The sequence below is a fragment of the Nannospalax galili genome, unplaced genomic scaffold (assembly GCF_000622305.1).
Source record: "Nannospalax galili isolate Female #2095 unplaced genomic scaffold, S.galili_v1.0 scaffold389, whole genome shotgun sequence".
Classification (NCBI taxonomy): domain Eukaryota; kingdom Metazoa; phylum Chordata; class Mammalia; order Rodentia; family Spalacidae; genus Nannospalax; species Nannospalax galili.
Window position 1 is genome coordinate 3,142,269 of NW_008360310.1, and position 22,098 is coordinate 3,164,366.

The following is a 22,098-nucleotide window of genomic DNA, read 5'->3' on the forward strand; positions in this document are numbered from 1 at the left end:
CTCTGCGGCATTGCACGGCACAAGTGCACTCACATACATGCAGGCAATACACTCATACACATAAAATAAAAATAATAAATAATTTTTTTATTTCATTTTATGTGTATGAGTGTATTGCCTGCACTACACTCACGTTGTGTGATGCCCACAGAGGTCAGAAGAAGGCATCCAATTCCCCTGGAACTGGAGCTACGGATGGTTGTTAGCTGCCATGTGGGTGCTGGGAATCTAACTTGAGTCCTCTGTAAGAGCTGTCAGTGCTTTTAACCACTGAGCCTTCTCTCCAGCCTTAGAACTTCTATTCTTAACCATATTACTATAAAATAATGACTTTAGGGCTAGGGAGATGGCTCAGCAAATAAAGGTACTTCCTGCATGAGGTCTGGAATTCAGATCTCCAGAACCCATGTAAATACTGCCCGGATATGGGGAGGGGGTGGTCCGTCAGTTATTCTAGCATTCAGGAGGCAGAGACTGGATCTAGAGAGCAAGCTGACTAGCTAGACTAGCCTAAATAGTGAGTTTAAGTGAGAAATCTTGTTTCAATATGAAAGGTGGAGAGAGATAAAAGGAAACCCCTGACATTAACCTCTGGTCTCCACAAGCGCACACATGTGCATGCACACACTTGCTCCTACACATGTGAACACATACATACAAGCACACCACATGCTTGTATGTACATACACACAAAGAAAAAAAATTTTTTATTTTTTTATTTTTGGTCTTTTTGAGTCAGGGTCTCCTTGTAGCCCCAGCTGCCATGGAACTCACTATGTAGACCAGGCTGGCCTCGAACTCACAGAGATCCACCTGCCTCTGCCTTCCAAGTGCTGGGATTAAAGGCATGCACTACCACACCCAGCTAAAAAAAATATTTTGTTGGATATAGGGTCCCATGTATCCCAGGTTGGTGTCAAACTCACTTTGTAACCAAGGATGACCTTCAATTTCTAATCCTCCTGTACCTACCTCTTAAGTACTAGGATTATCAGTGTGTACTGCCACTACCAACTAAAATGATGTTTGGCTTTTTAGAATTTATTTTTATTTTATTTTATTTTGTTGATTTTTTTTGACAGGGTCTCCCCAGTCACACCCCACCTGGAAGTCACCCTGGATATGAACCAGGGTGGCCTTGATTTCACAAAGATCCACCTGCCTCTACCTCCCGAGGACTGGGCTTAAGGCACACATGACCATGCTTGGTGTTTTAAAATTTATTTTTATTTTGTGTGTATAAATGTTGTGCCGACTTGTGAGTGCACCATGTGCAAACTGGAGTTATAGACTGTTAGCCACTGTGTAGGTGCTTGGAACTAAGCCTGGGTCCTCTGTAAGAGCAACCAGTGCTCTTAACTGCTGAGCCATCTATCCAGCCCCTAAAATAATGTTTTTTAAATTAAAAAAACTTAAATCTTTGTGTGTATTTGTATATGTATTTGTGCATGTTCATGCCAAGGCATACATATGGAAGACAAGAAAATCTCAGGTATGGGTCCTCACCAAATACATTGTATGAGGCAGGTCTCTTGTTCACTGCTGTGTGTACCAGGCTACGTGGCTCCCCAAGATTCTGGAATTCTCCTCTCTGCCTCCTGTCTTGCCTAGGAGCACTGGAATTGTAGATGTGTGTTGCCACAACCACCTTTTATGTGGGTTCTGGGGATTTGAACTCAGGTCCTCATGTTTGTACAACAAGTTCTTTACCCATTTCCCCAGCCCTAAAATGATGTTTATAAAGGTGTTCTGCAGACTGTAAACATTCTGAATGAGTTCAGTACAGACTGCAGGGGCCTGCATAGCTCTGTCCATCTATGCAGTGGTGAAAAACGAAAGAAGGGGCAACCTGGAGATTTTTCAGGGAAGCAGAGAAATGGTTTCTGGGGGTTCTGGACAGAAATGAACATAAAGAGAAATTTTTAAATTAAATTTTAAGTTAGCATACAAAGTGATGGGTTTCATTGTGACATTTTCATCCATATATGCCATTATATTTTTTTTTTCTTATTCATTCCCTCTTTAGATAATGTTTTGTGGCTATCATTCTGCTGTTAGGCTAGAGAGTAGAGTGGGGGAAGTTGCAGTTTAGGCTAGCTCCATAGTACACAACGAGGGGAGCCAGAAGCTGAACCCCAGGCCAACTCTGGTGACTGCTTAAGGTGTAAGGACCCTAGTCTGTTGGTTCCTAGCCCTTAACAGATGGGTAAATGAATGAAGTTATATATGGAGACCTCACTAGGATGTATTACATTAAAAGCATTTGTTTTTAAATTATAGTCTAGTATAATTAAGGATTTTGTGAAGTATAGAAATACGAAAAATCAGCTTGTTGGGTCTAGGATATTAGGAGACAAGGCTAAAATAACAAGGGATAGAGGTAGATTGGGTCTTGGGCCCCAGGGGGAAAATGAAGCTCTTTGCTTTTGAACACTGCCTTTAATAATCCAGTTGAATCTGATATCTTAGAGATCAGAGCCTGACCAGTTACAACAAGCAGAAGAGAGAAAGGGTGACTGGCAACCTTTGCCAGTGTAAGGATGGGGAGCTGGGATACTCCATTCCCTTCCTCTGTGTAAAGGTGCCTCCATTCCTGCACCTCTGCTGTTTATTCAGAGTTTGGGGAGGGGGGCACAGAAAAGCAACAGAAAGGGGTGTCTATGTGAAGACTGTAAGCAGCTGATCATTTTGAAGTAGCACTTGATGCTTGGGGACCTTCTGAGGCCTCACATCCTGAGGGTAGAGGTGGCAGTGATGGTGAGGGAACACAGGCAAGGAAGGATGGTCAGGGCTGTTGCCAACTCCAGACTTGAGTGCTGAGAATGTGTGGGTGAGCCCATCCTTTGGTCCCTGCCCCTCTTGTCAGGCCCAGGTGAAGCAGGGGAGCACTAGGACCCAGAGGCTAGCACGGTTCCTGACAAGTCTAAAGCAGCACTAGCGCAGAGTGAGACTCATCAGCTGGCAAGCAGGATTCAGTGTCTCTGGGTTCAGGAATCCTTGGGCAGTACAGGGGACTCACCCCATCACTGCCCCCATCCCTACCCCGGTAGACCACCAAGTGAGGTCCATGGGCGGGGGAGGGCCCTGCCTGCAGGCTTCCGAGTTCATCCATGAGGGCCTGGCACCCTGACCCCTCCTGCCTAGGGTTCTGCCTTTTCTTTCTGTCTTTGACCAGCTTGGGGGAGGGGGGTAGAGGCTGAGTGAGCAACATGGCCCAGAGCAAGAGGCACGTGTACAACAGGGTAAGTAACCCCAATGTGGGGTGGTTCTGGGAGGGCTCCTGGAGCAGGCCTGGGTGCCTTGTGGACATCACTGGTGTGGGGGCTGGGGAGATAGGCTGGCCCTCAGGTCGGGTACTCATACACTGGGATTCTAAAGAGTCTTCAGAGCCTGATGCTAGAAGGCTAGACAGGTTTCCCTTCTCAGATTTGGGCTGTATCTGGGACCAGCCAGATTTGACCTCTGACTCCAACTGGCCCTAAGACTGGGGGTTTCTGAGGGATCCTGACTATCTCAGGGACTCAGAATATGGCCTATGGGTCAGAAGGACTGTACAGGGAGGCCCTTCTTTCCAGTTGCTTTGTTTATCCTTTGCTCTCTCTTCTATCTGAGATTGGATCTGCACCCACTGTTACAGCCACCTGGTTCTGAGAGGCGTGTTGGGAGGTGTGGGAGGGTCTTTTTTGAGTTTGGGTCCAGGTTTGATGTCACTGGCAGTTTCCTTTATTGTCAGACCTTTGAGATCTACCCTGTCTGGGGTCTCGAAGTCCCTAGGAGCTGTGTCCTTACCTTATGGGATGAGCTCTTTTGGGAAAGGGAATTAGGGAATGACAGGCTGGGAAGTGTGTTGACTATGCCCTGGCTCTGGTGGGGCTCCTTTCTGAAGCCAACTATGTGTGTGTAGGGAGTGCCAGAAGTACCCCCCATGAATATCAGAAAGGACCCCCATGAGTCTTTAGGACCATGGTGTCACATTTTCTTGCCTCATTTGTTTGCTGTGAGGTCTCTAGTTCATGGAGCTGCTATAGCTAAAAATGGCTCAGGTGTGATTTTCATCTAGATTGAGGTCTGATTTGGGACCCAATTTCATGTGTCCTGTCATCACAGATATGTCAGAATCTAGGTGCTTTCCAAGGACAGTGTTTTTCTTTTCCTGCTCAGTTGAACCACTGAGCAGAGTCTGAGGACAGAGTAAGGGGCAAATCCGAGGTACTTAGTTTACTTGGTCTGTGTTTTTCTTTTTATGACAACATAGCGTGAGGGAAGAGTCTCTAGAGCTTGAGGGTAGACAGAATAGGACAAGGCCAGGAAAAGGGAGTTGGATGTTGAATGGGTTGTGGTCATGGTGCACATGTAAATGCAGTGATGGGAGTCACATCAAGGAGTGGTGGTAACTTGAGGGCCTAGAAAGAGGTGCAGTTATATGCTTCTGAAAGGGAGAGGCTTAGCAGGGTGTACTGGTATATGCCTGTAATCTTAGGACTCAGGAGGCTAAGAAAGAGGATTGCAAGTTCTAGGCCAGCCTAGGGTACATACTGAGATTCTGTCTCAAAAACCAGTAACAACAAAAACCAAAAGAAGAGGAGGAAGAAGAAAATGGGAGAATGAAGAAATTGGAGGAAAGCCCTTTGAATCCCAAGGAAGACTGATGACAGTGGAGAGGAAAAGATTCTGAAGGGTCACCCACTGAAGCCCAGTCTTCTCAGCTCTAGGTCCTGGGAAGGCCTGTGGGAGCCTGGTCTGAACTCAGTTTGCTTGTGCTTAATTGCTCTCCTTGAGGGCAGTGCTTCTGAGAAAGTAGCCATGTGGTGACATTCGCAGGCCTGTGAGTTCTTATTTGTTATACAATTGAAATAGAAGTTCTTAAAAATTCTAGTAGATTCTAGAGAATTCTGGAGTATATCTTTTTAAAAGTAGTTTTTGTTGTTGTTGCTTATTTGTTTTTGTCTTTTTGAGACAGAGTCTCAGTGTAGGCCAGCCTCACCTAGAACTCAATCTGGAGCCTAGACTGCCCTCAGACTCATGGTAATCCTCCCATCTCAGCTGCCCAAATTCTGGAATTACAGGTATGAGCTACCAAAACCAGCTTTTTAAAGATTTCTTAAGACAAGGCCTCATTATTTAGCTCAGGTTGGCCATTACTATATGTAGCCTACATTGGCCTCAGTTTCATGATGATCCTCCTGCCTGTCAGCCTCCTGAGTGCTGGGATTCTAGATGTGAGCCACCACACCTTGCTTTGAAGAAGTCTTAGACACATCAACATTTTTCAAAGAGGAATCTGTGAGTTCATCTCACTCTGAGGATGGAGATTAAGGAGAGAACATCTGGTATTTTTTCAGTCCAGAGTCCTGTCTAGGGCATTTTAAAGGCACTGCTATGCCACTCTTGACTGAGGCCTATCTAATTGTATGTTTGCATATGTCTCTTTCAGACGCCAAGTGGCAGCAGGATGAGTGCGGAGGCAAGCACCCGGCCTCTACGGGTAGGCTCCCGGGTAGAGGTGATTGGAAAGGGCCACCGAGGCACTGTAGCCTATGTTGGAGCCACTCTTTTTGCCACTGGCAAATGGGTAGGCGTTATCCTGGATGAAGCAAAGGGCAAGAATGATGGCACTGTTCAAGGCAGGAAGTATTTCACGTGTGATGAAGGACATGGCATCTTTGTGCGCCAATCCCAGGTAACTCACCATACTCTGTGTGTGTGTGTGTGTGTGTGTGTGTGTGTGTGTGTGTGTGTACACATAGCTGTTGCCCATGCAGCTAATGTCCCATGCACTCCTTTTTTCTGGGTGGGGCACAAGGCTGTGCTTGGAAGGATAGGAAGATCTAGCCTAAGGGATGTCACCTGTACTCTATCTTGCTTGGGAACTGGGGAGGGACCCATATTGTAGCCATTCTTGATCTGACTATATCGAATCTATTCTGTGGCTTTAGATCCAGGTATTTGAAGATGGAGCAGATACTACTTCCCCAGAGACACCTGATTCTTCTGCTTCAAAGGTTCTCAAGAGAGGTAATAGCCACCCACTGAAGTTGTATCTTCACATCAAAGGTCCCTTGCATGTCCCTGTAACAGTGTTGTAGTGGATCTGAAATTTTGTTCATCACCACCATATTTCCTTTTTCTCCTGTCCCTCTGTATAAATGTACTTTGTTTGTGTTTGCTTTCTACAGAGGGAGCTGATGCAGCTGCAAAGACCAGCAAACTGGTGAGTGGTTTGAGGATGGGAGAGAATAGCACAAGGAGAGTGGGGGTCCCCAGAACTAGGCTGACAGAAGCAGTAGATGAGTCTGAACTGAGTCAGATTTGTAGTCTCCCTCAACCTCCCTGAAAAGGAAGCTTTCTAGGTATAAGTTGCTATTAGGGCTAGAGTAAAGGTGTTAAGGAAAAACTGTTAGGTCCCAGACGTTTGGAGTCAAATGGGATTGAGCTGAGGGAGATAAGAAGAATAGGTCTAACACCAGTAGTCTAGCTAACTTACTACTTTCTGGGACCCAAGGATGCTAAGACCTAAAGGGTTTAGGGCAGAATAAGGTGGAAGATAGAAGAAGGAGTTTTCCTGTTCACAAGTGATGGCGGGGAGCCAGGCCCTTTGCTGCCTGTTATAGGCTATATACAGAGGGCCCATTCTGGCTCCCTCTGCCTCTCCTCTACAGAGTATTGGGAGGTGAATCTCCAGCTTATGTGGACCATAGAAGCTGATCTCTTGAGCTCATGTTGTCTAGGGCTTGACACTTCCTTGACCCGCCTCCCCTTACCCCTTGCCTATGTTCGCCTGAATTGCCATTAATGCCTTCGTGCAGGATGTCTGGCCAACCCTCACAATATAACGTTTGTTCTCTTACTCTGCCCTTTCCTACTCCTTATGCAGCGGGGACTGAAGTCTAAGAAGGTGGTGTGTTTACTGTTTGTGCCTGGGTGGGGGCCATGAGCCCCACCTGCTGTCCTGCATGCTCTCTGCTGTTGCATGCAAGTGTGTGTAACCTTGGGGCTGGAATGGCCAGAGGAAATGGCAGTTTGATTTCCAGAGTACCTTTGAGGGGAACAAGGACATCAGGTTTGGGGACCAGGCCCAAGCAATGCTCATTAGTCAGTTTCTCCCTGCTTCAGATCCCCCAGTTAGAGACTCCAGATGCTTAATGGCAAATCACAGCAACAGGCTTACAGTGAATTCTCATTTGGCCGGGCTTGGGAGTAGTAGGCCAGATTGGAGGAAGGCGGCTGTGGAAAGTACCAGGTAGAATGGCAAGGAGGTGGATGCTCAAGTCAGAGCTCTGTGTGCCTGCCTTCTGCTGCCATCAATGCCTACCGCATGGTGCCTACTGGCTTTTTGATGCCTCCTTCATCTATTATGTGCCTCAGGCTGACCTTTCCTTCAAAGGGGCTTAATTATGCCACCCCTCCCTTCCACAGACTTCTTGTTTGGTCTTTTTAAACAGTTTCACTCTGTGCTCAGGCTAGTCTAGAACGCATTATGTAGACCAGGCTGGCCTGAAACGTGTGGCAGTCCTCCTGCCTCAGCCTCTTGTTGTATCACAATATCCAGCTTTTCTCCATAGGCTTTTAAGTACTTAAATTGCTGCCATGACCACTTCCTCACACCAACCCCTGCCATGGGCCTCTGCCCAAGTTGCTTCTGACCTGCATGTGCCTGCCTGAGCCATGTGTGCAATACTGTGATTTCCTTGTCACCAGCTTGTCATAGGCCTTCATGTTGCATGGGGAGCTGCCAGACTGGGGCAGAGGGAAGGCAGAAGAAAACATCTTTTCAACTTTGGTGGGCATTGGGTCTTTACTTTGAAGCCTTACTATGGTAGAGACCACATGCTGCTACTTTTTTGAGACTTGGAGCTTGGATCCTGGCTCCAGGTGGGAATGGGACTGTAAGGCAAATGATGCTTTAAAGAGTGTTGAACCCATTCCAGACCTGTAGCAACTTGGCTTCATCCCTTGATTACTGCCTTGTGGTTGGGGCTCTGATTTGACTTCAGACCTCCAAATAGCGAAGAACATGAAACTGCAGTGTGAGATCTATGGTAAAGGAGTTCTGACTGCAGGCTGACATGACCCTAGTAGGGACCTGAGCACTGTCTGTGTCCTGATGAAATGTATCAGGGCCCAGCCTTGATTGTTCATGCTATAGAATGTTAGCAGGAGTGTGTCTCCTGCTGCCTCCAGTCTTGCACCCCAGTGGATCATTAAATAGATCACTTAGCCAGAGCTCCTCCTGTCACCCCCACATAGAACAGGGAGCTAGGTCCACAGCAAAAATGAGGGAGGCAGAAAAGAAAAGATGCCTCTGCAAAATACCTGTCCTTTTAAGAAAGCCCTTTAGGCACAAGCTTTAACCTCTATAGTTGGGTGACCACCAGGAGAAGAGCCTAACAGCATTAAAATTGCTACTGCCCTGGCGAATATTCCCCCAGGGTTTTTTGTTTGTTTGTTTTTATCTTTGAGACAGGGTCTCCCTGTAGTGCCAGCTGGCCTGGAACTCACTGTGAAGACCAGGCTGGCCTCATGGAGATCCACCTCATGGAGATCTGCCTCCCAAGTGCTGGGATCAAAGGCCTGCACCAACATGTCCAGCCCCCCAGGGTTTCTTAATCACTATGTGCTCAGAGCTGAAGCTAGGTGCTGGAGTGGTTCCCTGACCGTGCATTCCTGATGAGAGAGACATAAGAGTGTTGCTAGAGAAGTGAACGCGATGGGGTTTGTCAGGGTAGCAGGATGTAATGAGAGAGGTTGATGGAGCAGGCAGGCCCAGTGTCCCTGCTCACGGATTCTCTGACTCCATAGGTGCCATTTCTGCAATGTCCCCCGACCCAGTTTTTTGGAGTAAGCTCTTGGGAGAGGGTGAGGGTGTGGGGAGGGTAGACCCAGAATCTGTTTTTTGGGGTGGAAGAAGGGCGGGCTCTGCGCAGGACTTTGTCCAGTCATGAGAAGGAGGTGGAGCCACTAGGCTCTGGGTGGTTGCTAGGTGACCAAGGACTGGTAGCTCCACCCCCATGGAGCAGAGGAGGGTGGGTGCATGACGTCAGGTGGAGCTGGTGCTGCGGCCACCGAGGCTGCCATCAGCCTAAGCTCGCGACTGGACTAGGCAGGGCTGCGGAGCCTGCTGGAGCCTGCTAGAGCCTGTTGGAGCTGGCCGTTCTGCCACGCATCTGCCGGGGCTTCTGGGTCAGAACAGCAGCCTTTTAGGCTGGGAAGCTTCCAGGCCAGGAAGCCCAGGCTGCATTGTTGGGATTTGATGCACTAATCTCCTGTCTCCGCCGCCTTTCCCTCTGTTCGGTCTCTTCCCCTCCCTCCCTTCGTCTGTCCTTCCCTATGTTTGTCTGTACTCTATCCCTCCTCTTCTTGCTTTCTTTGGTTTTCTGCAATGATGAGACAGGCACCGACAGCCCGAAAGGTACTCTTGCTTGCTCTGGTCCTGCTGCTGGGTTGCCAGGGCGATGGTGGCAGCAGGCTGCTGGGGTGGGGGTTGGCGGGGGTGGGAATTGACTTCATCAGTCTACCTGACTGGGGGAGGAGGATGCAGGGGGGCAGAGAGAGGTGTGTGTCACTACTGTGCTCCACCCCTGGGCATATATGCCTGTCTGCTTTCAGCTCTGAGTCTGTTCTAGGCCTTGTGCCTAGTGGCCTTATAGGCTTGAGCTGCAGGCAGCCTCTACTGCAGACAGACTTGGGAGGATTCCTGGGGTCAAATCCGAGTCAGCAGGCCCAGGTGTGTTGGTGCTTGAAGCAGGCCTACTTGCCTCATCCAGCTTTTGCTGGAGTGGCTCCTCCTTGTTCTTCCAGCATCCTGCCTCAGAGTTTGTGTCAGGGAGTCTACCAGGGTAGGATGGGGACCCTAGAAAAGTTTTTGACCCACAGCTATGGTAGATGAGTCCTAGATAGAGGAGTTGAGATTTCTCCTTGGGCTTAGTGTCTCCTAACAACAGGGTTAAAGCTGAATCTTGTCTTTGGTAGAGCCATGAGATACAGGCAGCAAGCATACTCTGGGAGTTGGAGCTAATTGCCCCTTCCCCACTTTGTAGTACTCAAAGGCCTCCTGGGTTTGGTTTAAGGCAGTGGTTTCTCTGTGCTCTTGCCCACCCCCACCTCCTTCCTCCATCTGGGAAGGGTCACTTTGCTGAGCTCTGGGCTTTTGCTAATGCAGTATTCATAGTCCTGACACCTGAGCCTTCTGCCCTAGGGATGGGGACTCCTGCAGGATCTGGGCCTGAGGGAAGGGGAGGAGGGAAGCAGCCTGTTCTGTCTTAGGGATCTGATTTCCCATTTCTGAGTGTGTGTCACTTCTGTCATGGGGCAGGGTCCTAGGGAGTCCTCTCTAGAGTTGAGCACTTGAAGGAAGAGGTTGACCTGGCAGTCTTTGAGAGCGGTGGCTGGGTGGGGCCTCTGGGCAGGAGTGGGAGAGTCTGTTCACAGAAAGATTGGTCTCTAAAGACCTTGTCAGGTGCTGCGTTTGGTCTCTGTGGCTCAGCCTCAGCCTAGGAAAAGGGAACTCTGGGATTTGCAGGGTATCTGAAGGGGTGAGGCCTGCAAGGGTTGGGTAAAAGTGGGAGCAGGGACCTGGGACAGGAGTTGTGATTCCCTAAGACAGGAGGGGATGGGGTGGTGGATAAGTGCGGCCAGTGCTCGTGCTGTTCTGCTCTCATTGCTGTCCCTTTGCTCTCTGTCTTCCTGCCACTACTCTTCCTTTCCTGACTACTACTCTTCTGGCTCCTGTTGCCTGTCCAGACTACAACTCGACGGCCCAAGGTGAGAACAAGCAGGTCTCTGTAAGCCACTCCCTAGTATATACAGATTTCCGGCATGTGCATGCATGTGGGCTGCATGCTAGCAAGTCACAGCATACCACACCAAGGATTCTTTTTGAAGGAGAAGAAGGGCTTGAGGCTGCTGATCAGACCCTCCTGGGAAAATGACTTCCAATTCTTTTTTTTTTTTTTTTTTTTTAAGATTTATTTTTATTTTATGTGTATGAGTGTCTGCCTGCATTTTTGGACATATTATGTGCCTGGTGCCCTCAGAGGCCAGAAGAGGGCATCAGATCCTCTGGAACTAGAGTTTCAAGCAGTTGTGAGTTACCATGTGGGTCCTGGGAACTGAACCCCAGTCCTCTGCAAGAATAGCAAGTGCTCTTAACTGCTGAGCCATCTCTCCAGCCCCAACTTCCAATCTTTTTTTAATGTTTTTTTTAATTAATTTTTTTACTTAAAAATTTTTTTTATTTTAAATTTTTTGGATTTATTTTTATTTTATGTATAGAACTGTTTTGCCTGGATGCATGTAAGTGCACTATATATGTGTAATGCTCGTGGAGGCCGGATAAGAGCAATCGATCCCCTGGAACTAGAGTTATAAATGGTTGTTAGCTGTTATGTGGGTGCTGGGAACTGAACCTTGGTACTCTGCAAGAGCAGCCAGTGCTCTTAACCACTGAGCCGTCTCCCAGCTCTGATTTATTTTTATTTTACACTTATGAGTGTTTTGCCTGCATATATATGTGTACCTTGTACCTGTGCAAGCAGTGTCCATAGAGGCCAGAAGAGGGAGATGGATTCCCCTGGAACTGGCATTAAGGACAGTTGTTATTTGCCATGTGGGTTCTGGGAACTGAACTTGGGTCCTCTGAAGAGCAGCCAGTGCTCTTAACCACTGAGCCATCTTTCCACCCTGCACCCCCAACTTCCAGTCTTAAGAGGCCGTCTTGACCAGTAGCTTGAGTGTAGAAGAGAAATAGGGATTGTGGCTAATCAAGTCAGGCTTTCTTAAGAAAGGTGGTTTTGACCATCTTTGAAGGGCAAGATTAAAAGAAGAATTTGGCAGAGTACAATGTCCAGATGAGGGAGTGAGTGTGTCTGAAAACCTTGAGGTGGGGGTGTCTGTGGGTAGTATGTGAGTCCCACATGTGTGCTCACCAGGAGAACTTTGAGGTTTAATTGGGGCCTCTTGGCAGCTGGTCAGCTCCCTGACCTGCCCCACCCCAGTCTTAGGGGCCTGGATAGTGTTACCTTATTAGAGCTCCTTTGTCTTGAGGTAGTAAGTACAGGGGTGTTGGCTGTACTTACCTTGTTACAAGGGAAAGTCTAGTTACAGCTTTAACTTGGCTCTGTGGCCTTGAGGATCTAGATGTAGACCAAAGGAACATGATTCACTTTGACTCCAAAGACTAAGGAAGGCTTACCAAGGGGACGAGCCTGACATCCCACTTTTGGCCCAGCCCTCTGTGGGAACATGAAAATTGAGAACAAACTCTAATCTGTTCTTTCTCTGTGGGGCTGACATTGAGGCACTTTTCTCTCTGGGGGAGTTGAGTACAGACCCAGAATAAGAATGGGAATGGGAATACTAAGAAATTACTGGATGATCACAGAACAGGGTTCTGGAAAGTAAGATTTTGCTCTGAAGGTAGTGCCAGAGCTGGGAGGAATGTGGGGTCAGGGCCAAGGGAGGAGCCTTGTAATCTTATGTCTCCCCCCATCCTTTCCTCCCTTTTTCTCTGTCCTTTGTGTTACTTTCCAAATGTCATTTCCCCCTTCCTCTCCCTTCCCTCTACATCTTTGGTTTTATTGTGCTTTCGTATACTGTTTCTCTGTCTTTTCCCTTCTCTGTCTCTTCTTTCATATCCCCCATCTTCTGTTGTTTTTCTGGCCTACCTTTGTCTTCTGATTAGCCTACTCGCCCAGCCAGTACTGGAGTGGCTGGAGCCAGTAGCTCCCTGGGCCCCTCTGGCTCAGCATCAGCAGGTGAACTGAGCAGCAGTGAGCCCAGCACCCCAGCTCAGACTCCACTGGCAGCCCCCATCATCCCCACACCGGCTCTCACCTCCCCTGGAGCAGCACCCCCACTTCCTTCTCCTTCTAAGGTAAGGACTACAGTTGGAGTAAAGTAGAATCAAGACACCTGTGACCCCTGGCTGGGTGCTAGAAATTTCTTAGGGTTGAGGAAGACCTAGAACTTGAAACAGAAAGTGTAGGGCCATGGCATGTGACTAGCTCGCTATTAGCTGGATTATCCTTATCTGTCCTCCTTTCACACTTTTTCCATATGTACTGTGCTACGGTTTCCTTTCAGATGTTTGTATGCCACTTGCTCTCAGACCAGGAGATATTTATATAATTCTTGTCTTTGCTCAAGCTCGCTCTTGGTGGGTTGGGGGTGGGCTATGCACAAACCACGGGGCCTCTCCCTGGCAGGAGGAGGAAGGACTGAGAGCCCAGGTACGGGACCTAGAGGAGAAACTGGAGACCCTGCGGCTGAAACGGTCAGAAGACAAGGCAAAGCTGAAAGAGCTGGAGAAACACAAGATCCAGCTGGAGCAGGTGCAGGAATGGAAGAGCAAAATGCAGGAGCAGCAGGCAGACCTGCAGCGGCGCCTCAAAGAGGCACGGAAGGTAGGCCTCAGGATGAAGCTGGTGACTTGGGAGGTGAAGGGACCCGAGGAGGTGAACTGAGAACTAGGCTGGAGTCTTGACTCCCCCGAGAGAAAGGGTAGTGTGGAACTCTTTCTGTTGCTGCTCCACCCACAACCACCCACCAGGAAGCCAAGGAGGCGCTGGAGGCAAAGGAGCGTTACATGGAGGAGATGGCGGACACGGCTGATGCTATTGAGATGGCCACTCTAGACAAAGAGATGGCCGAAGAGCGTGCTGAGTCTCTGCAGCAAGAGGTGGAGGCCTTGAAGGAACGTGTAGATGAGCTTACCACAGACTTAGAGATCTTAAAAGCTGAGATTGAAGAGAAAGGTAAGGGCCCAGAAGAAGTGGGGGCCAAGAAGAGGAGTAGGGCCAGTCTGAATGTGTTGCTGATCTTCCCCAGGCTCAGATGGGGCTGCCTCAAGTTACCAGCTCAAGCAGCTTGAGGAGCAGAATGCCCGCTTAAAGGATGCCCTGGTGAGGTAGGCTGCTCCTCACTGTGTGACCCCAGTGCTCCCTTACCTGCTTTGGCCTGGTGACTGACACATGCTCGCTGCCTTCTCTCTTCCCCACTTCCCTACAGGATGCGAGATCTTTCTTCCTCAGAGAAGCAAGAACACGTGAAGCTCCAGAAGCTCATGGAAAAGAAGAACCAGGAGCTGGAAGTTGTGAGGCAACAGCGTGAGCGCTTGCAGGAGGAACTGAGCCAGGCAGAGAGCACCATTGATGAGCTCAAGGAGCAGGTCAGGGGAGTCCTCACCCAGAATGCTAGTACTGACTTTCGTATTGCCATCTTTTCTTTCTAGGCCCCTTTCAGCAACATTTCTCCTTGTCCTTTTCCTTTAATACAGGTGGATGCTGCTTTGGGTGCTGAGGAGATGGTGGAGATGCTGACTGATAGGAACCTGAATCTAGAAGAAAAAGTGCGGGAGTTGAGGGAGACTGTGGGGGATTTGGTAAGAGAAGAGCAGATCCTGGCTTCTGACTCTGATGGAGAGTATTTGGAAAGGATCTTCTGAGAAATACTGACCTCAGACTCTTGACCTTTGAGCAGGGGGTATGATAAGGGGACCATCCTGACCCTGCTGCCTGTGTTCTCCCCCAACTTTGTGGCATCCAGGAAGCAATGAATGAGATGAATGATGAGCTGCAGGAGAATGCACGTGAGACGGAACTAGAGCTGCGGGAGCAACTGGACATGGCAGGTGCCCGTGTGCGGGAGGCCCAGAAGCGTGTGGAGGCAGCCCAGGAGACAGTTGCAGACTATCAGCAAACCATCAAGAAGTACCGCCAGTTAACTGCACACCTACAGGTGTCTACTTAGCCCCTGCTCTCTGCTCATGATCCCTCCAGGGCTCCCTCATGACTGTGCCTCACTATCTCTTGCTCCCAGGATATGAATCGGGAACTGACAAACCAGCAGGAAGCATCTGTGGAGAGACAGCAGCAGCCCCCTCCAGAGACCTTTGACTTCAAAATCAAGTTTGCTGAGACTAAGGCTCATGCTAAGGTCAGGAAAGTGAATGACCTAAAGTCAGGGGTGTTGGAAAGACTAGCTCAGGTACTTAGGTACATTTTGTGGTGGTGTGGATGAATCTTGACCTGGGCTTAGCTTAGGAACAAGGGGCCCTCTGAAGTAAGGGTGGTGTTTCTGTAGTTTTTCTTCCTGGCTGAGCATCCTCTTGCCTGTTTCCCTCACAGGCAATTGAGATGGAGTTGAGACAGATGGAGGTGGCCCAGGCCAACCGGCACATGTCCCTACTGACAGCCTTCATGCCCGACAGCTTCCTTCGTCCAGGTGGAGATCATGACTGTGTCTTGGTGCTGCTGCTCATGCCTCGTCTCAATTGCAAGGTATGGCCAATCAGTCACATATGCAGTAAAAACCTATTTAACCTGCTGTGATCCAGGCATTTAGAATGTAGACAGAAGGCAGCATCCACTGTCTGTGCCCACAAGCGTTTATGAGGTAGTAGAGGTGTACCCAATCAGCAAAATCACAGTGAATTCATATAGTCAGCCTGCATATCTGTGGGTTCTGCATCTGGATTTCACCAACTGCAGATCAAAAATATTTGGAAGAAAAACTTTGCATTTGGACAGTTTTGTTATTTCCTAAACAATACAACAGCCATACCACTCGTACTTGCATTGTATTGGGTGTTACAAATAATCTAGAGATGGTTTAATGTGTATGGGAGGATGTACGTAGGCTATATGCAAATGCTGTGCATTTTTTTTCACAGGGGTCTTTTTGAGACAGGGTCTCCCTGTAGTCCCAGCTGGCCTCAAACTCACAAAGATCCACCTTCCTCTGCCTCCCAAGTGCTGGAATTAAAGCTGTATGCCACCATGTCCAACTCAAATGCTATGCATTTTAAATAAGACACTTGAACATCCATATGTTAATGTATGCATGGCAGTTCTGAAAACAGTTACCCCCAGGCATAAGAAAGGACCACACTACAAACTGTTCAAGGAGCAGTAACCTCCTTTTGAGGCAGTTGGAGATCTGGTTTAGATGAGGGCAGAGGTTTCTGAAGGAGTAATATTTAAATTGAGAGCCAGATGTTGGCTAGGAGTTAGCTAGGGAGATAAATTATAGCAGGATAGCATCTAGGTGGCGAGCTAGCAAGATCAGCACAGTTGTCCCACAGCCCTTTCATCCCTGTGTCCTAAGACCTTACAAGCTCCTCCCAGCATTACTCTGTTCCCAGGTGAGACTCTGGCTCATCTAAGAGCTATTTCTGCTTTTTCTCCCATGAGTACCCATGCTCCCCCACATAGTGTTAAGCTGTGTCATATGTTCTTGTATCTGTGTTCTCTCTATCCTTTGCTTTGAGTCCCAGGACCCTGGTCTTCTTCCTATAGGCAGAACTGATTCGGAAACAGGCCCAGGAGAAGTTTGAACTAAGTGAAAACTGTTCCGAGCGGCCCGGACTGCGAGGTGCTGCTGGGGAGCAACTGAGCTTTGCTGCTGGGCTGGTATACTCACTGAGTCTGCTGCAGGCCACGCTACACCGCTATGAGCAGTAAGAGACACCTTTCCTTTCCTCTCCCAGGGTCACAGGTCCAGAATTAGCTGGAACTGAGATTGCCTTGAAGACTTTAGCCTCACAGAGCCCTTCTCTGGTCTTTAGCGCCCTCTCTCAGTGCAATGTGGATGTGTATAAGAAGGTGGGCAGCCTCTACCCCGAGATAAGTGCTCACGAGCGCTCCTTAGATTTTCTCATTGAGCTGTTGCACAAGGATCAGCTGGATGAGACGGTCAACGTGGAGCCCCTCACCAAGGCCATCAAGTACTACCAGGTTGGGCAAGAATTCAGGCTTGGAAAAGGAGGAGGGAGCCTTCTACCTAGTGGGAGTTGTTGGCAATTGTATGCAGGACTCTATGTCCCAGGCTGGCTGCTTGAGGCCCAATTTTCTCTTTTTTGTTGTTATTGTTGTTTTGTTTTGTTTTTTGGTCTTTTTGAGACAGGGTCTCCCTGTAGCCCCAGCTGTCCTGGAACTATGTAGACCAGGCTGGCCTTGAACTCACAGAGACCCTCCTGCTGAAGAGGCCCAGCTTATTTTGTTTTTTGAGGCATAGTCTCATAGCCCAGGCTGGCCTCAGACTTACTATGTAGCCAAGGATGTTTTTGAACTCCTGATAATCCTGCCTCCATCTCCCAAGTTCTGGGATAATAGGTCTGTACCATCATACCTGATTTATTATTATTTTGTGTGTATGTATATAATATGTATGTATATGTACCACAGTGCTTGTGTGGAGGTCAAAAGCTGACATGAGGGAGTTGGGTTACTCCTTCTACCATGTGAGTTCTGGGGTTGAACTGAAGTTGTCAGTCTTGACAGTAAGTGTCTTAACCCACTGAGCCATCTTTCTGGACTTTTTTTTTTTTTTAAAGACAGTCTTCCTGTAGCACAATTTGGCCTGGCCTTGAACTCCCAATCCTCTTGTTTTAGCCTCCCAAGTGCTGGAATTACAGGCCTATGCCATCACACTTGATTCCAGTTTGTTCTTACATAAGCTTGACTTATGATGTAATTTGTCTGGGGGTTTTGGAAAAGCTTGTCTTGCGGGAGACTACAGCAACTAGGGCACAAATGCTAGTTTGAGGGACTCCCCTTGCCCTTCCACAGGCTAAAGGATATCTGTTTCCTTGTCCTTCCTCCTCAGCATCTGTACAGCATCCACCTTTCTGAACAACCAGAGGATTCTACCATGCAACTGGCTGACCACATTAAGGTAGTTTCTAGATCAGTGATTAAGCTTGCTGTAGGGACCAGAGGGAAGGAAATCAGATCAGAAGGTCAAGGAAGGCAGAGGACCCAGTCATCAGAAGGTGGGGAATTCTTAGAGATGATGATGGAGCAAAAGAGCTCATGTTGGAGGCTAAGACCACATGTTTCTGTCCTTACAGTTCACCCAGAGTGCTCTGGACTGTATGAGTGTGGAAGTGGGGCGGCTGCGTGCCTTCTTGCAGGTGAGGACACATCTAGATTTGAGTGATTCTTCTTTCTTAGTCTCTACCTTCTCACTCCAGCCCTAATGCTGATCTGGCTCCTCATCCATTTGCTGTTTTCAATGTAGGGTGGGCAGGAGGCTACGGATATTGCCCTTCTGCTCCGAGACCTAGAAACATCATGCAGTGACATCCGCCAGTTCTGCAAGAAGATCCGAAGGCGAATGCCAGGGACAGATGCTCCTGGGATCCCAGCAGCACTGGCCTTTGGACCACAGGTTTAGGGCTGAGATTGTGAGGGAAGGAAGCTAAGTTAGAAGCAGGAGGGGCCTAGCACATTAGATCTGAATCTGGTCAGAGCACTGAAAACGTTTGGGGAAGCTAGGAGCTATGATGCTGGACATAGTCAAGGCTGTGCGCTTGACTCTGGCTTCTCACACAGGTATCCGACACACTCCTAGACTGCAGGAAGCACTTGACATGGGTGGTGGCTGTGCTACAGGAGGTGGCAGCTGCCGCCGCCCAGCTTGTTGCCCCACTGGCAGAGAATGAGGGCCTGCCTGTGGCTGCACTGGAGGAGCTGGCTTTCAAAGCGAGCGAGCAGGTTGGCCTAGAACTCTGGGCAGAGGGACTTGGGGGAGGCAGTAGCCAGTGTAGGTCTTTCATTCCTGCCTTGGCTCTTGCAGATCTATGGGAGCCCTTCCAGCAGCCCCTATGAGTGTCTGCGCCAGTCATGCACCATCTTGATAAGTACCATGAACAAGCTGGCCACAGCCATGCAGGAGGGGGAGTACGATGCAGAGCGGCCCCCAAGCAAGGTGGTTGGGGGCTTCTGGTGAGGGGGGACGGTCCAGTGGCCTTCAGGGTTCAATGACTTAGAGGAGTGGGATTTATAGAGCTGCAGCCAGTTACGGGAGGGAGAGGAAGCTGGAGGAAGCATATGGAGAACATATCCTGCCGAGAAGATAAGATTTCCCCTATGACTGGATCTCTGAAAGGAGGGCACTGGTGATCTCCTTTCCCTGTCTGCACCTCTAACTCACCCTATCTTTAGCCTCCCCCTGTTGAACTGCGGGCTGCAGCCCTGCGTGCGGAGATCACAGATGCTGAAGGTCTGGGTTTGAAGCTTGAAGATCGAGAGACAGTTATTAAGGAGTTGAAGAAGTCACTCAAGATTAAGGTGATGGCTGGGACAAACTGTGGGATCAGGGTAGCAGCAAGTGCCAGGAGTGGGGACAGAGATGGCTTGGGGTTGAAGGAAGAAGTGGGGCCTGAAATTAGGGTGTCATGGCCTTTCCATCTCATGGCCTAACCCAGGTTTCCTGGGGCTTGTGGGGAGGATGTTGGGGAACTAGAAGCTCTGCTTTGTTCAGGGAGAGGAGCTGAGTGAGGCCAATGTGCGACTGAGTCTCCTGGAGAAGAAGCTGGACAGTGCTGCCAAGGACGCAGATGAGCGCATTGAAAAGGTTCAGACTCGGCTGGAAGAGACCCAGGCCCTGCTGCGGAAAAAGGAGAAGTCAGGCACCATCCCTGGGGCCCTGCATCCTCCAAACCACTCTCTTGTCTGTGACTTTCTATCCCTACTGACTCCTCTTCTCATGTGGTTTGATTCCTGCCCCCATTTTTCCTTCCCACCTTCTTCCCACTGCATCCCCACAACCTTAGCTGGGGCTGCCTGTCAGGACTGAAGAATTAGTTGGAGTTGTGGGGAGGGACACTGCCTGAGCCCAGGTTCTCTTTCACAGAGACTTTGAGGAGACAATGGATGCACTCCAGGCTGACATCGACCAACTGGAGGCAGAGAAGGCAGAGTTAAAGCAGCGGCTGAATAGCCAGTCCAAGCGTACAATTGAGGGGCTCCGGGGGCCCCCTCCCTCAGGCATTGCTACCCTGGTCTCTGGCATTACTGGTGGTGAGTATAGTGGACTAGGTAGGTGGTACTGGCCCAGAAGAGACTGACTTCCTTCTTGGCTTCAGTTTGACTTCAGATCCCTTCACCCCAGATGTTCAGCAAAAATGTACTTACCCTGTGTCACTCTGCCTGCTTTCACCCAGTTTTCATTTTCCCTGAGTCCCGCTGAGCAGAGTGCTATTAAAGTGGTCAGAGAGTTTCAGAAGAATGACTACAGATGGACTCTAGTAAATGTCCCTTCTGGACCTGCAGGCTGGCCTTTCTATCTCAACCTTATATCCCAGAGACTTGTCAACCTGTGACAGGCTGGGCCCACACTTGTCAAGTCAGCGTTTGATGGTCCCTCAGCTTAACCCCTGCATTTCCCTGTGACGTTCCATGACTTCATCCTATCTCTGCCATGGCAGAATTCTCCCAGTTTTGCTCATGTTCTGACCTTGACCTAGCCTCTTAGTGTGGACAGGGCTCCCAACTTGGAGTTTTTCTGGTTTCCAGGCCCAGTTTCCTGGGTAAGGAAGGGACTGCTGCCATCTTGGTTCTTGTTGCCTTGGTTTGTTTGTTTCCCTTTCAGTTTTGTATTTACTCCTTTCACCCCGGACAATCTCCTAGCCCCAGAATTAGACTACCAGGGCTCTGGCATCTACCTACTGCTCACCTCACCTAGGGTCTTTTTCTCATTAAAGTTGGTCACGGATACATCCTGATTTGGGGAAGTGGCCAAATACCTTTGTGACATTATAATCTCATGGCACAGACAGCTCCATGTTCTTTGAGAGGGAGTCTTTAGAAGTACCACCTTCTATTGTGTGTTTTGTTTTTGTTGAAGGGTTTGTTTGGGCTTTTTTGTTTTTTTTTTTTGGTCTCCCTGTAGCCCCAGCTGGAGGCCAGGTTGCCCTTAATCTCACAAGATCTGTCTGCCTCTGCCTCTCAAGTGCTGGGATTAAAGATGTGGGCTACCATGCTTGGCCTACCTTGTATTGTTTTAGTACAAACTCTTTAAGCCAATTCTTATTCTGAATTAATGAAACATCTCATCAAAAACGAGGGTCTTTTGCCTCAATCTAGGGGAAAACCTGAGGTGCATGGGAGTGTGCTTGCATCTTTACCCTAAGCTCTGCTGCTGTTGAACACTGAGGGGACTGAGGCTCAGGGCCTTTGGAGCATTCCCTACACACTACTTGGAGATGAAGCAGGAGTCAGGAATAGCCTCACACCCAAGGGCTTCTTGCATTCCACTCACTTTGCCACTCTTCTCACACAGTGCACCCTGATTCATGGCCTCACCTGCTCTTGCTTTCTCACACATGTCTGCTCTCACCCCAAAGGCAAAGGCTGAGGCAGGGTCTTAGAGAGGAAATCTGGTGATCAGAAAAGGGGGTTTCTTGTAGGTCATGTTCAGGGTTCCTCTGCTTTGTCCCTTTGCCTCACATTATCTAACTCCTCTCTCCTCTTTTCCTGCTCCCTTATGGGCTATCCCGAGCACAGAAGAACAGCAGCGAGGTAGAGACCCACCCTGGCTGGTTGACCAGGGCTCCTGGGAACTGGGGCTGGGGAACCAGGGTGAGGCTTCACCCTCAGGAGCCTCCAGATGTGGAGGTGGGAGGGAATGAAGAAAGGCGAAGAGCAGGAATGAGACCCAGTTTTCAACCCTCTGCAACCTGGGCTGAGGACATTTGGTGTGGTATCCACAGGGGGCACTCCTGGGCAAGCTCCAGGCTCCTTGCCAGGCCCAGGGCTGGTGAAGGACTCTCCACTGCTGCTTCAGCAGATCTCTGCTATGAGGCTGCACATCTCTCAGCTCCAGCATGAGAACAGCATCCTCAAGGTAAAGTACTCATGGGGAGGATGGGGCTGGAGCTTGGCACATGGCAGAGGCCATCTAGTACTTCTTATCACTGCCTCTGTTTCATCCCCACAGGGAGCCCAGATGAAGGCGTCCTTGGCAGCCCTGCCTCCTCTGCATGTTGCAAAGCTTTCCCTTCCACCCCATGAGGGCCCTGGTGATGAGCTAGTGGCTGGGGCACTGTATCGCAAGACCAGCCAACTGCTAGAGACGTTAAATCAGCTGAGCACACACACCCATGTAGTGGATATCACTCGTACTAGCCCAGGTGTGTATTTTCCTGTCCTGAGATGACAGACTCACCCCTACCCTTACCACAGGGATTTAGCCTCAGCTCAAGCTGTCCCTGTACTGTCGAGGCTCATTCTTCCCCCCCCCCCCCCCCCCCCCCCCCCCTTTTTTTTTTGGAAAAAACCCCAAATTTATAGATGCAGCAGTGGTGACAGATACCGAATA

The 22,098-nt window shown here is 49.2% G+C and overlaps 1 protein-coding gene across 10 annotated transcripts in view; it reads left to right on the top strand.

Annotated features, from left to right (window-relative positions):
• Dctn1 (dynactin subunit 1) overlaps nucleotides 1-22,098 on the top strand; it is a 39,430-nt gene that overhangs the window by 14,634 nt on the left and 2,698 nt on the right. The window contains exons 1-29 of one of the 10 annotated variants that reach the window (XM_008824764.2): nucleotides 2,903-3,242; nucleotides 5,435-5,680; nucleotides 5,937-6,015; nucleotides 6,177-6,211; nucleotides 6,875-6,895; nucleotides 9,392-9,409; nucleotides 10,741-10,761; nucleotides 12,680-12,871; nucleotides 13,203-13,400; nucleotides 13,547-13,751; nucleotides 13,825-13,903; nucleotides 14,005-14,164; nucleotides 14,273-14,377; nucleotides 14,542-14,733; nucleotides 14,815-14,931; nucleotides 15,123-15,275; nucleotides 16,293-16,453; nucleotides 16,562-16,730; nucleotides 17,602-17,670; nucleotides 17,846-17,908; nucleotides 18,016-18,165; nucleotides 18,330-18,491; nucleotides 18,574-18,705; nucleotides 18,942-19,067; nucleotides 19,261-19,403; nucleotides 19,633-19,799; nucleotides 21,285-21,299; nucleotides 21,491-21,624; nucleotides 21,718-21,910. In XM_008824764.2, the coding sequence (XP_008822986.1) occupies nucleotides 3,210-3,242; nucleotides 5,435-5,680; nucleotides 5,937-6,015; nucleotides 6,177-6,211; nucleotides 6,875-6,895; nucleotides 9,392-9,409; nucleotides 10,741-10,761; nucleotides 12,680-12,871; nucleotides 13,203-13,400; nucleotides 13,547-13,751; nucleotides 13,825-13,903; nucleotides 14,005-14,164; nucleotides 14,273-14,377; nucleotides 14,542-14,733; nucleotides 14,815-14,931; nucleotides 15,123-15,275; nucleotides 16,293-16,453; nucleotides 16,562-16,730; nucleotides 17,602-17,670; nucleotides 17,846-17,908; nucleotides 18,016-18,165; nucleotides 18,330-18,491; nucleotides 18,574-18,705; nucleotides 18,942-19,067; nucleotides 19,261-19,403; nucleotides 19,633-19,799; nucleotides 21,285-21,299; nucleotides 21,491-21,624; nucleotides 21,718-21,910 (3,538 nt within the window). In that variant the 5' untranslated portion in view covers nucleotides 2,903-3,209. Of the gene's footprint in view, nucleotides 1-2,902; nucleotides 3,243-5,434; nucleotides 5,681-5,936; nucleotides 6,016-6,176; nucleotides 6,212-6,874; nucleotides 6,896-9,379; nucleotides 9,410-10,740; nucleotides 10,762-12,679; nucleotides 12,872-13,202; nucleotides 13,401-13,546; nucleotides 13,752-13,824; nucleotides 13,904-14,004; nucleotides 14,165-14,272; nucleotides 14,378-14,541; nucleotides 14,734-14,814; nucleotides 14,932-15,122; nucleotides 15,276-16,292; nucleotides 16,454-16,561; nucleotides 16,731-17,601; nucleotides 17,671-17,845; nucleotides 17,909-18,015; nucleotides 18,166-18,329; nucleotides 18,492-18,573; nucleotides 18,706-18,941; nucleotides 19,068-19,260; nucleotides 19,404-19,632; nucleotides 19,800-21,284; nucleotides 21,300-21,490; nucleotides 21,625-21,717; nucleotides 21,911-22,098 lie in introns of those variants that run through there. The other 9 variants (XM_008824767.3, XM_029559422.1, XM_008824765.3 and 6 more) reach the window with 9 other exon arrangements.